Source organism: Temnothorax nylanderi, unplaced genomic scaffold, assembly GCF_030848795.1.
Source record: "Temnothorax nylanderi isolate EJ_2023f unplaced genomic scaffold, tnyl_v1.0 TNYL_tig0005_pilon, whole genome shotgun sequence".
NCBI classification, from domain to species: Eukaryota; Metazoa; Arthropoda; class Insecta; order Hymenoptera; family Formicidae; genus Temnothorax; species Temnothorax nylanderi.
Window position 1 is genome coordinate 530,274 of NW_027249067.1, and position 16,789 is coordinate 547,062.

General features: G+C 41.9%; 1 protein-coding gene and 1 long non-coding RNA gene across 7 annotated transcripts in view; one reads left to right on the top strand and one right to left on the bottom strand.

Annotated features, from left to right (window-relative positions):
* Positions 1–10,836, bottom strand: part of LOC139775774 (uncharacterized) — a 47,046-nt gene extending 36,210 nt beyond the window's left edge. For 2 of the 4 annotated variants that reach the window (XR_011718927.1, XR_011718925.1), the window contains exons 1-2: positions 2,317–2,474; positions 926–1,061 (exon numbers count right to left, since the gene is read on the bottom strand). This is a non-coding gene — a long non-coding RNA (uncharacterized lncRNA). Of the gene's footprint in view, positions 1–925; positions 1,062–2,017; positions 2,077–2,316; positions 2,475–10,534 lie in introns of those variants that run through there. The other 2 variants (XR_011718928.1, XR_011718932.1) reach the window with 2 other exon arrangements.
* A 331-nt stretch (positions 10,837–11,167) lies between these two features.
* Carpa (Carbonic anhydrase-related protein A) overlaps positions 11,168–16,789 on the top strand; it is a 128,476-nt gene continuing 122,854 nt past the window's right edge. For 2 of the 3 annotated variants that reach the window (XM_071712021.1, XM_071712038.1), the window contains exon 1: positions 11,168–12,513. In XM_071712021.1, the coding sequence (XP_071568122.1) occupies positions 12,459–12,513 (55 nt within the window). In that variant the 5' untranslated portion in view covers positions 11,168–12,458. The remainder of the gene's footprint in view (positions 12,514–16,789) is intronic. The other variant, XM_071712030.1, reaches the window with a different exon arrangement.

Genomic DNA, 16,789 nt, shown 5'->3' on the forward strand with positions numbered 1-16,789 from the left:
AACAACCGTGTCGCAAAAGCCATTAAAAGCTACCGAGAGAGTATATTAATTTTCTTAGTATTATCCCTACGATAATATTAGTCCCTAGGAAATTCCCTCCTTCAAACATCGTTTTCAGAATTTTCGATCCCATTTTGTAGTCGGAATTCGCGGAAGAAGCTCTTAAAATAAACTCTATTCAACTATAACGACACTCTGCCATTCTTACTTCGCTTTGATTCATATCGATTTTCGTTCTCATTGTACACATGGATCTATGTAAAGTGACGTACGCATATCCAAGACGGAGACAAAGGGAGGATATGAAACATCCGGCGATGGGGATGCTGTTAAAATGTCGCCTTCGGGTTTCCTTGCAAAGCTACCGACTGAGTCATCATTCCGCGTCCCCTTTTCAGCTTGCAAGATTATTCTTCCTGAGAGGGACGAATAGAGACGCGCGGCGACGTTCGCGCGGGGGATCGAGTTGCTAAGAAATTTTATGACGCTGAAAAGGACGCTGCAAAATCCGCGCGACGTGCTTAAAACGTGTCGTTCGGAGATCGTCGCGGATTATGCCTATTTCGGTGCGCGATGTCGCCCTATATGTCGCGTCTTAAATCGTCGTCGTCGCAATACAACTAACTCGCATTATTTAGAATCGCATCGCAATTAATTTCGATCTATCTTACTAAAATTTTAACTTACAGAAGGCTCTATTACATTTCTCCTTTTTGTGTTATAATTGTTCAATCAATATGTTAAAATAAATTAAAATAAGTCATGAGCGAATTAAGAGGAAGTTAGAATAAAATTAAAGTCAATAAACGAATAATGTCAGCATTTGATGCTGAATTTCAAATGGCAATCAATCTTTTCTTTTCCTAAAACCTTCGCTTTTTTCCAGAAAAATGGGAAGATAAAAAAATCACGAAAAGTACGATACCTCGAAGTAGCAATCGGCGGTCGCTTAAGGGGCAAGTTGAGGCTCTCGCTACTTCCTTCGCAAGTATCACCGGCCGGTCGATCTAAGTGAAAAGTTCGCTGCATTCTGCACCATGCAGGTTGTCCTTGTCTTGAAACTGAAACATATGCCTCAACTTATAAAAAAGAAATACAAAGAAGTATATGTACACAAAAATAATAAAAATTTCAGTATAATTATTTTACGTTTATTTTTCGTATTATACGAAATAATTGCGTTTATTAGGCGTGTACGAATAATCATGACATTTCAATGTAATAATCTTGCAATTGCTAACGCATTCGTGAGACGATTTTTTCTCGGGCGTTATAAAACATAATCTCTTGCAATTATTATATAATATTCTAAGAATTAATTAAAACTGAAGATCTCTCAATATCGAGATAATTTTAAAATCAAAGCGCTCGCTAATATTTCGCGAAGTTCGAGCCCTAGCTATGTATATCAATTTTTCAATTGTTATTGATTTTTATTTTAGATAATTTTTTACTTAACTGATTTTGTTTTCCAGTTTTATTTGCATAGGTATTACGTACAAAAGCCGATATTGATAAATTACTCGCTATTCAGTTCTCTTTTTTAATAAAAATAAATGGTTAATTACTTTACTTAAAAATATATTGTTAAATTTAACGTTTATTTGAGAAACAAAGTATATCTTTATTTTGATCGGAAAAGCATTTATAAGAATTAATATACATTTATTGTTATTATCTTTCATATAAACTTTCACATTCCCAACGAAATCGCGCAATTTTAACAAACAAGACAAATTTTTATATGAAATTAATATATTACAGAAGAACAAAATAAAGTTTGCGGAACAAAGTATAAAAAAACTCGTTCTCTCTCTTGATTAATCAAAACGACACAATCGCAGTCTCTTCGGCATGCATACATATCAATTGTATAACATATTCGAATAATACACCACGCTTCTCGATCGAGCGGGACTAGCCCGCTAACGAGCCCGCGAAAGAGGAGACGCGTGGGGTGCGCGGTAATAATCTACCCAAGATTAATTGCGAAGATGCGAGGGAAGGAGCGTTGTACCTGTATCCCGTAGCAACGAATGTCTCGTACTGACTGCTCGGCACGCGTCGACCGTCTCGTTCCGGCAACGGTCCGGAGCTTACGCACCCCGCACGGCGCACACACGTACCAATTATTTCCGGCTCGACGCGCGCTATCGCGTAAACAAGGTCGTGTTATTGTTCGCGCGACGAAGCTCCGAGCGGCGCGTGCCGCATACCTCGCCGCGTCATATATACCTAGGCTCTCGAGACGCCCGCGCCGCGCCGTCGTGCGATAAGTACCGTGCGCGATCGCACCTTACAGACGCTTTGACTCACCTCACGATCGGCCGACTCGTGCGACTGACGAGCTGAACGACGCGTCGCGACGTGTCGAGCCGATGGCTGTCCAGATATTTCCTTCAATTCCTTCATTTGAATCGAATCACGGCTCATCGCCGCAACGTTTCGCGTTTCGCTGCGGACTGCGGCACTCGGTGCACTCACCCGAGTCACTTCGGGGGGCGCGGGGGCGACAATCGTTTTCGAACGGCACGGCGTCTGGGTTCGAGTGCTCGCCGCGCTCCCTGTACGCCTCCTCAATTTGAACGTAACGCTCGCGCGCCAAACGCTCGCGGGACGACGTGTGACTCGCTAGATCGAGTAAGTGACTTGTGTTTCGAGTAAACTAATGGAAAGCCGCAGTGTATCCGTCGTTAGCAATATGTGTGCGTTCGCATTTGAACTGCGTCGCGAGTGTGATCGTACGAGTCGATCGTTTTTCGGATCGATAGTTGCGTCTTGATTAGTCGTCTACTTGACTCGCGTAGTGTCAGGTGATACCGAAGTGCTGCTCCGCCGCTCCGAACCATTCGGCCATGACGGAACGTCGCGTCGGGAGCACGGAGCGGACTGGAGCGGACCGATCTCGAGTGGCGAGGCGTTTAATCGCGTGAGTCGTGAGTTTGGTCGGTCGCGTAACACAGGTTCTATACCTGCGTGTCGACGATTCGTCATCGTTCGATCGAGATCCGTCGCGCTGGCGCGGTCGACAGAGGGACAATCTCGGCCGATTCGCGTTGATTGAGTTGATTCGCGAGACGTGACTTGCGCCTTGCGCGTCTATCGTAGTTTTGGCGGGATTGTCCTCTCTCGCCTCGCTTGATCCGCGTTGTGGCGTAGTAAAGCGTGTGTCGTGCGTCTCGTATAGACGTGTATAGACGGAGCATAAGGTGCCACTGGGCGAGAGTAGGTATGCCCACCTTACCACGAATCTGTCAGCTCCCCCGCTGAGCTTGTGCTCCGTCTGTATATGCCTGTGGCGTATCTCGTGCGATTAACGTCGGGAGTGCCGTACGAAGAAACGCGCGATCATCGATTCCGGTAATTGGTGCGCGATCGTAATTAACCGCGTTCTCGCGAGTGTGTGTGCGTGCCGGCAACGAGGGAATCTGAGAGGAGGAGGAGGCCCAGGGAGGCATCGGGCGACGACGGAGCAACCCAAAGGTAATTTATTTATTTATTTATATTTATGTGGAATTAATTGTTCGTGTCCTTTATTAGTGCACTCTACTTTACACGCTGTAAGATAAAGAATGAAATATTCTTTGATTTTTTGCTTTGAGATTTTTTTAAATACTTAATTAGTACATAATTCAATTTCTATTACAAATACGTATATAATTACGTATTTTTATATTCGATACATATATATTTCTAATATATACTTGAGATTTAAAAATTATTTGAATTATTTATACATGAATTAGATTTTTATTTACAAAATTTTACAGAAGTTCGAAAGAGATAGATCTTTTTCGGAAAAATATTTACATTATTTAATGTATACATGAAAAAAGTAACAAATAAAAAATTGAAATCGTGCAACAGTCATTTTAAAAAATATTATAATTATTTTCGGCATCGTAGTTCAAATTTTATATTTGTATTTTACAGATGAACACACAACGTAGTCACAACTCCGCCGTTGCGCGTCGCATGTTGGTGAGTGACGAATTATCCTTTATTTTAATTTAAGGTAATGGATCTGTGAAAAAAATATCACGGATAAATGTGATAAAACTTCACGTTGCCTTTCGTTGCTTTAAAATGAATGGGCTCGAGAATAGAGTTATATACTAATATATTTAATTTTGGAATATTTGTTGATTTCCCGTATGAGATTGCACAAAATTCAGAATCATTATCTTACATCTTTCATTGATACATTTTGGCATCATAGTCGACCGAATACTAATTACGAGATAATTGCCTGAAATTTGTAAGAAAAACTTGCAAGCATAAATAAAAAAATTAATAATGGGAAATGTTTTATAAATGTAAACTTAAGTAAAAGCTCGGTGAAAATTAATTCCATTATTATTTGTCACTTAAAAATGATAAAACTTTGGGTTCTCTATTCTTTCAGAATTAATAGAAATATTGTATATATTAGTGTAAGAACAACAACGTTCCAAAATTTTTTTCGATGTTTAAATGTCAAGCATGAAAATAGAAGAAGAATGAGAAATATTTCAATGACTAGTCATAATATATAGTCCAACAAATTTATTTAATAAAGAACGCGCCAATAATTAGTAATCACATTTATTCTTTTATAATGCGCCGATTTCTATTTAATTTTTAATATCCATTTTCATATTTATTGCTAACTCAACTTTATCACTTCTCTTGAGACAAACTAAAATGATGGAAAATTCGATGAATATCTCGTTGCGAAACAAAAAATCAGTATGCATGGAAGCACGGTTATTTGAAGGCGTGATACATACCATCGGCTTATATCTCGGAAATTCTTGCGATATTGACATTTTCATATTGGGATATCCGTCTCTAATTAATTTCACGAGTACGCTGTTAAAATATCGTACAATGGTTATCGGACACCCTGTAGATTTCAAGCCGCATAGCGGCCGGGCTTGTTTTGTCCTGGCAGACCGAGGGATACCGGTGATTTATTAGCACAGGCAAGCAAATCCTTGTCGCATGCAAATAGAATAAACGAATGGAAAAAAGAAATGCGCAAATGATGCAGCCGCGAGCGTGTTATGGGGCGATAAAAGATTACTGGCGGCGGAGAGAGCGGCAGCGGTACAGGATGAGTCTGCGCGCGGGAAAAAAAAAAAACAAAATTAAAAGCCACGACGAAATGTGCAGAAATTGGAGATGAAATCAATTCGTGCGGTAACTCCGCCATGTGGAAGCACCATGTGCATTAATTTCATTTATCGAATTTTAGTACAAAGCAAGCCCTATATAGGAAAAAAAAGAACAGCGAATTGAAGGGCTTTATACGTCAGATTCGTTCGTATCTTTTTTTTTCGCCGTTCTGTATACAAAATGCTCGCAATTTTGTGTTGCTAAATCTGTATTAATTTTTTAAAAATTATATTGCTTAAGAAATGAAGGAGCATTCGCGCGGTTGCGAATATTAGGGCATTCAGCCAACGGTGATTGATTTCAATGAAAAGTTGGGCGTGAGAAATGAAACCGCGCTCTTTCTAGCTGCAGCTGCAACTGTGCTTGATTGTATCCAAGCCATGTGCATTGTAACTCTTACGTAAATGTGTCGTTTATGCATTTCTCGCCGCGGGCTCGATCGTCGCCGCGACGCGACGCGACACGACGACGCGACGCCGAGACGCGTTACGTTGCGATAAACTCTCGCGGCAGCAAATAGAGCCAGCCAGGAAACACGCTCGCTGCACCTAGGGTGGCATGGCGATAATCCGATATAATGACGATGACGAAAGTATAAGGACGACGATAAAGGTAAACGATGGTCTCGTCACATCTTTCAGCCGGATGGCGTGGCGAGTCCTTTTTCCACGGCCTCGCCCTCCCCTCCCGCCTCTCCCTCGTTCTCTGTCACCACGCCGTACGTCGGTCGCTCAATTCCCGACGAAATGGAATATCGATACGCGGAACATCCCGAGGGAAGTGTAGCGAATATTGAAAAATTCTTGCCTGAAAGAAAAAAAAAACGGCGGGAGCGAGAGCGAGAGAAGGAGGGAAAGGGAGAGAGAGGATTCACAGAGGGCCGGGGGGGGGGGGAGGGAGGACGCGTTATAGAGTCGTTTGCATTTTTGGAAAATATAATCGACCGGCTTGAATTGATCGGCGCCGAGACAATTGGCCGGCGCTCGTCGCGCTCGTTTGCTTTCGCTCGAACTCACGCTGCGGACGCGCCGTGGAAAAACCGCTGATCGGCGCGGCGTGACGCGCTGAGAGAATTCGACCTGGAATTTATTCTCACAACAATGTGCGTGTTATTGCAATCCTCGATTTGAAATGTATGCATCCCCGTCGGTACGCCGCACCATGGCGATTCTGATAAGTAAAGAGAAACGTTTCGCTTAGGACGAACCGATTGCGTTATTATTCCGATCTCTCGCTATTATCGTATGCTAATCATATGTATATCACGTACCATCTGGTTAGCATTAATAATGATAATAATAATATTTTGGTTGCAAGTCTGGTTAAAAATGTATAAATTTATCGCCGGTGTAATTTTTGATTCAATAATAGCTATTGCCGATATACTTGCTCATCGGTACACTCTAGATAAACTCTATTGTCCGAAAAAAAAAAAACTAATAGCTTTCGACGTGTATTGTTTAAAACTTTCTGTCAATAAATTTGAAAACCGGATACAAAAATCGCTTTGAAAATCGCGCAGTTTCCGGCGGGCGACGTTAACGGCAATTTGGCCTCGAGTGCTCCGACTTTTGAATCCGTCCATCGCAGGTTTCAGGCCCATATCGGCTACAGAGAGAGATATTTTATTTTTTTGCGAGCGCATTTGCACGCGACAGAGATGATTGTTGCAGAAAGGGGATGTTTTGCGGGAGAGGTGATCGGGGATGGATTAAACGCACATTCGAAATTTCGATTAAATAGGATTTCGATACACACGGAACACGTCCCGAAGGGAAATTTACCGAATGTAGCGCCGGTGTGTCCGATCGGAGATGCGAGAGGGGCAGTTTTCGGCCGATACGAAGTCATTGGCCAGTCGGCAGGGAGAGCAGGGCGGCGCGGGCGCGGGCAGTATAATGCGAATGAAATTGTCACGATAATCGTCGGCGAGCGTGTATACGTATCGTGGCTGGATAAGCTGCGCGGCGAATATACACCGCGCGATTGTCAGCACCCACGCGTATTTGTGCGTGGGAAACTTTACGTGTATAAACGATGAGAATCTCCCACTTTGTACACAAATCAATCGGCTGACGGAGAGCTCAATTATCATCGGACGCGTGAATTGCCCGCCGCATTCGTAATCGGAGATGTTCGAGTCTGCAGCGTTTTAAACGCGAATGCATTATGCCATTCATCTTTATAGTTCAATCGAATAGGAATTATTATACAGGAATTACATATAGAACTCTACTTTTATTGTTATTTTTCTCGATTATGTTATGGTGGAATTGATAGAAGTAATTTGCCATTAATTGTAAGTTAGAAACGAGCGATAAACGGTGCGACTTTATTATATCAGCGCAGTTGCGGGGAAAGAAGAAATGGAAGGGTGCGTTTACACCTGCCAAGTGTATAACCACCGACTGCAATTTTACTCTCTACTATTGACATTTTCTTATTGCTTCTCGTTTCTCTTGGCACCGTCTCGTTTTTTACGAAATTAAATAAAAAATGCATCCGTATTTCCGCGTCTATGCGCGTATCTCCTTTTGTCGGCGCGACGACAGTTAATGACTGGATCTTTTCTTTCATCTTCCGGTATATTCCATGCTAGACTGAGAATTGGTCCCGGAGGGGGCGGCAGGAGGGAAAAAGAACTCGGAGGTGTGTGCGCTCGCGCGCGTTAGAGGATCGAAGAAACGTAAAAAGCCGGGAAAAAAACTGGAGGATTATCGATATGCGGGCGAAGTAAAACAGAATCGAAATGAGACAGTGAAACGTCGTTTTGACGGTACGTCGATCAAAGCGCGGGACGACGGTAAACGCGAAAATCTTTTTGCACGGAAAGAGAAATTCATCTTCGTTGAGCACGTTCCTCGTTCTCGATTATCAGCCGCAGTCTGCTGAAACCATCGCCCGGAAAAATGTCGGCCCTTTGAAACGCGAATTATGGACTCGATCGGCCGACGAATAGTTAAGATTACTCCAACTTGGCGAGTACTCGTAATTGTGTGCCTTTCGTTTTTTATTTTTAGTTCACGCGTTTCAAAGTATTCATCGCGAGGCACACGTCGAACGACTAACGACGTCGCGAGAAAGCAGCTTTCTATTTCGCTATTATACTCGCCTGCTTTGTGTCGCGGACAGGCAGACAGCAAATCACAAACTTAATACTCTCTCTTTGAAGTTGAAATTCTTCCATTCGTCGGACGCCAATCCGTACGATTCACGTACGTGGCTTTGTAAACATTTTCTTCCTTCCAAGAGGCGCTCCTTTTTCGTTAACAGGCTTTGTCCTTTAGCTCTAGCTAATGCACTGGCTAATTACGTTCGTACAGAGGATATTTGGAACGATATAAATATATGAAAACTATAGGCTCGTTAATTGAATATAAATATTATTATAAGAAGTATAATTATAAGAAATCTGCTGTTAATTAATTCGAAAATAATACAAAATTTGACTTTGCGTCATTTTATATGAATGTTAGCAAGAATATCTATGAAACGTGTTAGCTAAATTGTTGAGTAGTTCTACTTCGATTTGCCAATTTACCAATCGTAAATCACTAAATTAAATTATCGAATATTTGGCGAGACACTAATGTAAGAAAGATTACCATCTCAATTGATGATGTCATCCATTACGAATCTGGCAATGCTTGTCTGGCAGTGCACATGCGTTTACTACTACATTATCACGCTATTGGATAATTATTTATGTCTCTAGAGGCACGGCGCCCATTCTATTCTAAGTTCGACCATTACGACGTACGTGAATTAATTGACAATTACTACATACGCGATAGTACAATCGGAGCTTTGGCATTAAGGTGATTAATGAAATGCTATAAATAATATAAAATTAAAAGTCATACATATATATGAAGAAATAGGTTAAAGTTGAATTATTAATAAAGCAAGTAATGAGATATGAATAGAAAAAAAGTTTCTAGTACTTCACTTATTCGTATGTACATTAACATGTTATTTAAAATTCCGTTTAATTCTTTTGAACAATTCTAAAAAATGAAGTTTTAATGAAATAACATATGGATAATATATATAAATTTTATAGAGTTTTGAGTATTATATTTATGATTTATGATATATGTACTTTATTAACATAAGTTTGCAAAGAGAATCTGCATTTAGGTGTTTGAGACGTAAATCCGTTGTGCTAGAATAACGTATTGCCCCTAAAATCGGGATGATAATTATCCAAATGCAATGTGCAATGTAGAGCGAGAAAGAGAAAGGGAGAGAGAGACAGAGTAAGAGAAATTGCTCGAATTCATAGTGTCACACCATTGCTGTTGGCGGGCGATCGGCAGCATCGAGAAGCGACGCTCGCACGTTCGTCGCACGGTAGTACTGTGCGGGTAATTTGAAATGCAGGAGCACGTCGCGCATTATATATTGACTGCACTACTAGCGTCTGCGATGTCGCCGGCATTTCCGAAGTTGTCGCTCACGAAATCCAACGGCGGCTGTTGGACCGACGTCCATCGCCTGTTCGCCGTCCAAGCTCTTACTTTTACTTCTTTCGGGAGTTACCAAGTTTCGCGTAATGGAAAGTAATTTCGAGAGTAACGACGTCTCTCATGAGAAGATTGCGGCGAAAAGTATCATGACCGACGCAAAGTGTCACAAAAAGTGCTCAAGTCATACGTTAGGATGGATGCTTTGGCAAATTGTTATAATCTATTATCTTTTTATTATATATTATGTGAGAATAAGAAAAAAGACGTTTTAAACGAGTAATTGGATAATTAATTTTTTAATGTCTCTAAATACTTCCTATGTGTATGATGCATAATGCCATTTTGTATGGATAGTATGTCGCTATTTGTGATTATATCACTCTAAATAATAAAGATTACTAAATCTAAACTTAGGCTACACATGATTCATATTATACGTAAAATAAAACTGAGGAAAACAAGAACGGTATCTGAATATCGATAATCATAAAAGTGCAGTAACGCTATTGCCAATCAATTGATTATTATGAACTACAGCGATACATTTTTTGTAAGATAAAAAAACATATTATCTATATTGTTCATCTAATTGAATTAATAGATTTTACACAAATTCTGTTAATATAAATTCCCTCTGTACATTGTATTCAGATATGTTATGATGCATTGGATAATTCAAAATGTTATACTAATTTTTTAGGATAGATTATTCTCATCAAAAGGGCGCGAAAAGTTCGTATAAAAACGCTCCGAAAAGATTTTCTCTGTTGGAATATTCTGTAGTTATCGAAATTTTCGAGAAAAAAGGGCGACCCGTCATATCTTGCGATACCAATTGCAGACACAATCATAGTAATCAATCATAAAATGGACGAGCTGTAATGAATCAATATAGACAATGTGCGTACTATTTGCCTTGGGCCAGTCGATAGACAGATGATGGATAGTACTTGCGTTTCGAGTCCGGTCGAAAAATAGCTGCGTGTAGACAGGTAGAGAAAGGACACACTAGTACTTGGGGCAAGGGGGAGGCTGAAGAGAGCGAAGGGGGAGAGGATAGACCGGAGGGCGAACCGTTATACTAATTTGGCGGGCGCTCGTTAACGACCCCTTTGAGGTCATAACTTTTGCCGCAAGCTCGACGCGTGTGCGAGCGCGGGTAGTGGCGCGAAGCGCGCGATGTACCCGGTGTCCCTTCTGCATCGCGCGCGTCTCCCTTTCTCCTTCCTTCCCGTCGCGTTGTCGCCCCACTACTGGCGGTTTCAACAGCGTTTCAACACTACTCGGCAGTCGGTACTCCAAAAGCATCGCAGAGGTTTCGTTGCCCCCTTTACTCTGGTCTCCCTCATCTAGCCCACCTCTCCGTCCTCGCACTCCCTCTCTTTCTCTCTTTTTCTTTCTCCCTCCGTGCCAGGAGGGCACGCACGTTACTCGGCGAGCTTTCGGGCGCATGCCCGGCCAATCAGCGCGCACGGCGCGCAACGTAATCGCGGGTTCACCAAGTGGGGATGAGAAACGTGCTCTCATCTCGCGGACGCTCCTCGAGGAGCTTTTCCGCAAGCTCAGTAAGCGCCGCGAGCTCGCCGTGGCCGGGAGCGTCTCGCGGTTGTCACGCGTTGATAAGTAAAATATAGTCCTCGCACCCCAGACTTATCCCGGCGACGAGACACTTACTATTATTCAAGTTCCGAAACTTCGTGCGGGGGAAAAGTTCCACGAAGAAAAATCGCGAGTCGGCGAATCCGCGTGATATTCTCGCCGACATTTGTTTTCCGCGAACTTGCGCGATTAACTCGCGTCACAGCGATATACACTTGGCGATTCTCCAGAAAATTACTTTTACGGAGACGTAAAGGAATTACTCCATTAAATTCCAGACGAAAGTCGTAACTTTTTATTTGAGGGAAAAAAGGCAGGCAATTAAGTTGAAGCTTCGCAACCCCTTCACGTCGAACGGATGCTTTGATCAAAGATAAAAGTTCGGCTATATTCGATGAATAGAAGAAGCTCTAGTTGCGCTAAGGGGTACTTCAACTTACTTCGCTAAGTTACGTTGAGAGGATCCCGGAAGCTAGCCCGTGAGGAATTGCGAGGTAGCTTTCGGCGAACTGACGTCATCTAGAACAAACAAGTAGACTGAAGATTCGCGGCGGGGAGGGTATCATGTCCCAAGGCTAAAGGAAAGAAAGCGAAGCGGTAGGAGCAACAGCAGGAGCAGCAGCAGCAGCAGCAGCAACCGCCGGAAAAAGGGAAGGTGAAGAAAGAAGGAAGAGAACGGAGACGAGTAGAAAGACGTCAGAGGAAGCATCGAAGACGAAGGACGAGAAAGAGGAGAAAGCTCGGAAGCTCGAGCCTCGGGGTTATTACGACAGGCAAGTTAGACAGGCGAGATAGGATTTCGATCGAGGTACTTCCGGGTACCGTGGTGGTTAAGAGCCGATTAATGCGATCAGCCCTAATTAGCAATCAGCTATTTTGCGGTCGCAACTTACTTTTTTGCTCGACGATCCTGCGTGATCGTGAATATTTAATTAAGACATTGTCATCGTCGTCATCGTTATCGGAGGAAAGGTGAAATCGATCTTTATCTCGATGCTAACTCAAGATATTTTCGGCATTATTCAACAATGATGACGGGCGCAGCATTCCCCAGAAACGTCTCCTCGCTCGTTATCGACTGATTGATCAGACTGACTGATCAGACGAGGAATTGATCCCACGCATTAACAGGACGAGGACGAACGATGTTCGATAAAGCCACATAAGGATCGCGCGTGTCTGTTTCTCTTCGCTTTTCTTTCGCCGAAGGAGACGAAAAGAGAAGGAGCTAAGATGTGCGCGAGATCGTTGCTACTGTGCGTCCTCGGCATCATCGCTGTCGTCAACGGTAAGCCCACGACAACGTTAGAATTATAGCACTACCGAAAGTTTATTTCCTCGGAGTAGTTTTCTATCTTGTGCACGAAAAGGGGAAAATTTTTATAAAAAACTAAAATTTCTTTGTAATTCGTACTTTCAACCAAAGAAGCGTAATCGAAAATATTTCGCAATTTATGACAGCGCAGATACTCAACGGGATATTGATGATCATTACTATTTTAATGATCATTGAACACATTCGTATGGTCAATGATTATTTTTGAAATGATTAAGAGAGAACGTTGCAAAACTTTCTGAGGGATTTCTGGGAGATTTCTGAGCGTATTCTCAATCATAATTGCTATTGGTATGAAAATTGAGAGGCGAGAGAAAGACGGAGTGGGGTAGAATTAATTAATATTAAAAGTTTATGAAAAGTATGAGATAATAGATTAAAACGATTGTTTCTTTCATATATATTTTAAACTCCTATGTGAATAAAATTGTTTGTCTATCATCATGGTCTTTTGAAGCTAACTCGAAATTCGCGTGTAAATTTTGCGCCCGGCTCCGGAAACATAAGTAAGAGCCAACCCCATCATTCTTTATGTTTCTTGTTCTCCGGCGTGCTTTTCTCCGCGCGGCGTTGACGGGCGACACGGATGGACCTCACAGAAAAAGAACGACGCGAGGTGGCGGAAGGGGCCCGATGAAAATGCTCGCTCGTCGAGCACGCGGGAACACGACGGTTTTATACATGGCCGGTTTTTATGGGCGCACGCCATACGCGCGTGCCGATGGTCGTAATCTATGTGCTGAAATCGGGGGACGACGAAGAGAGACGGTCGGTATAGGGCGAATATCACGATAGGGCGAAAGAGAGAGACAGCGAGGTGGACGGACATTTTTGCGAAGAGTGAAAGAGGGTCACGGTGAAAGAGAGAAAGATAAAGGCAGAGAAGAAAAAGCCGCGCCAGGTTGAGGTTGTTAACGTGCGCTAACGGAGCTCTCTCGTTGTACGAACTGCGACGAAAAAAGGTTGATATTTTGGCTGTTTCACTGTATCGGCGACAGGAAACACGAGCGCGATCGGCGCGACAAAAAATTACACCGGCAAGAGTTAGGGGGTGGTATCAGTTTCGTTGAGGGTAAATTGAAATACTGGCCGAATAATGATTCTCTTTTTCAGTGGTTTTAGCGTGCTGTATACTCGTATTCATACTATTCGAGACTCTGTTCCCTTTTTACCATCGTTTCAGAATCCCTCTGCCGAGTAGAAAAAACGTGCGGTGTGCTGTTTGTGCATTTCCGCATACACACAGAATGTCTACTTGTATATCTTTTAATTGCAATTTTTTTTAATTTACTCAGGGGCGCAATTCTCACTTAGCAAAACTTTTTTGGGACGTCATAATCCTCAACGAAACGCTTTAATATTAAAAAATAATTATTACGATAAGAAATTTTTATGAAACAAACATAGAGACGATGTTTTGGTGATTCATCGCGTATAAACATCGCGTATATTTGATCATAATACTTTTTCTACTCGAAAGGATTTTGTTTGCGTGGCAGTGTTTATGTTTGACCGTGTTTATATTAATTAATATAATCCGGTGCGTGGTATACTGCGGCTTTCGCGGCTGCACCATTGCACATCGCGCGGAAAAGCTAATTCCGAATACTCGCAAAAAAGAGATGCTTTTTGGCTAGGACATGTAACAAAAATGCAGAAATATATCGGTGTGTTGGTATAAACGCTTCGCTCAGTGCGCAAGATACGCCCGTTGCCTCCGCCATTGTTTGAACTCCGTGTAATTAATTAATCATGACGTTATGCGCGGCATCACAAATATTTGAGATAAAAATGCATAACTGTATGCATCGAGCATCGTGATTAATGGCGGGCATGAACGCTCGCTATATGTGTGCGTTGAGAGAGTAGAGTATAGCTGAAGCAAAATTTCATTGCAATTGTAAACAGTGAAAAATAGGGAAACATTTATTAACAGAAGGTAACAATCGCGTAGAACCAAGAAAGGTAAAATTATAATTATCCAAACAATTAACAAAATTGAAATAATTTAAGAGGGTATCTAGAGAGCGCGCATGTAGCGAAATAAAATGAAATATAATTTAGGATATAACGGATAAAAACACATTATTGTACCTTGTTTTTTCTTCTTGCAACGCATTTTGTAATGCTTGCATCTCGTTTATCACAGTGGTTGTGAGGAACGAATAACAAGAGTCAAATCTCAGTCGCGCGATTTGATTCCCGTTCGTATACGCGCGAATTGTCGGGTATTGTCGGATTCGAACCAATCATCGTCAGCAGGCTGCGCGAGCGTGATTTCAGACGATAGAAAGCACAGAACTTGCACGTTATATCGGTCGCCTCCGGAAATCTAGTCCTCCTCTAGTATTGGCTATCGCGCGAAATCGGCCATCGTCCGAAGACGATCGTCGTTTCTCGGTTCGATCGGCCCGATGATGATCATGCATTTAACTTCCGGCCGTTTTAAAAGGATTTTAACTTGGAAACGGAATTCTCAAAAGCGTACATAGTCGTTTCTTCGCTAAGTATATATAGACGTATATATGGACTATATACGTAAGTATAAGTCTACAAAGTCTGCTGGAAATATAAGCCAAATGTACATCCGCAAAATATCTGTATAAAGTAGATAATGATACGATGATAACAATGACGGCTTGCCTATGAAGGAAAAATTACAGGGTTTACCATTTGACTTTTTCTCTCTCTCTCTCTCTCTCTCTCTCTCTCTCTCTTTCTCTCTTTTTGGCGCGCTGGCGATTTCGTGTAAACTTGTCATTAAGATGACGAGACGACGGACGTCTGCACAGTTTCAAGTATTTGCGTGCTATGCCTCTTGACCGTAACTAGAAAATCACCGGTGACGGTGGCATCTGTACACAGCGTGAGCCGCATGTTCGCGTGAACACGCCTTTAATGACACGTGCGCGGCGTCAGCACGATTGACGGTTCGAGCTCTAACAATTCGCAAATAGCAATTCACTCGAAATCATTGACGGCTTGACAGTGAGTTACGATAAATAATCTCGAACCATTCTATTGAAGCAAAGTTAAGAGGCTCTTAAATGTACAACTATATACATTGAAAACTACACATAAATGTTAAATAAATGTTTGTAAAAGACATAGAGTTCAATAAAGATCGAGATCTTTAAATAGCACCTTTAAATTAACAATTGTCAACGTGCTAATACTTGGCCGTTAAATTTAGATTCTCTGTGGCGTCTAATATTAGACGGTTTTTTTTATTAGTTTGCGGATAAAATCGGCCAAGGCAAGCTCACAATTATATCGCGTAATATATAATATGTAAAGCGATAATAGATATTACACACCGCGGGAGATGATACGAGCAATTTGAATGACTTTACTTAAATTTTTTCGTCCGTCGCGACAAGCGCGAGAATTTTTCCCGTGAATTTTACGGTGGCCTTTTTCCACTTGGCGGATTACGAGCGTACATCCAGGTGAGAATGCTCCCGCTGGGATATGGGAACGCGATCGTACATGAGGCACAGGAATATTGCTAAGAGACATTTCGTACAGACAACATTCCGCAACCAGTCTAATTTGATCATAATTCGAATATATGATAACTTGATCACATATTTGAATATCTTTCAGAAGTAAAAGTAAGAGCAAAAGTTGAAATTAAGTCTTCTGATTTTTCATGATTAATCGTTGAGTCCCCAATTCTCTCTCTCTCTCTCTCTCTCTCTCTCTCTCTCTCTCTCTCTCTCTCTCTCTCTCTGTCTCTCTTTTTCCCTTCATACATTTTTAAGAAATAAATACAAATAAGAGATTACACAATAAATATTATCTATATATTTTCTAGTGGTTTTCACTCGACAATTAATCGTTCAACTAAACACATGAGTAGCATTTGCATTCAGTTAATTATTGATACATGAAAATGATAATGACATGAAATATCTGCCACGCCAGTCATCGAGTTAATCATTAAATGAATAACCCGCGGCGGTAGTTGCACTCTAAGCCATGACAGCCACATGAGAGTAAACCGTGTGACACTCTTAGCTCATATCCATTCGTTAACGAATTAGCGGCACGCACGAGACACGCCCGCGCCGTGTCTGGCCGTTTCACGCATTTTCGCGGGAAATAAAGAATGACAATAGAAGGACAATAGAACGTTATATATAAAATTACGCGGATACGCGAAAAAATTTCGCGCGTACGTCGTACGTTTGGAGAGAAATACGACCGTTGTCGCCGTCCGTCGACG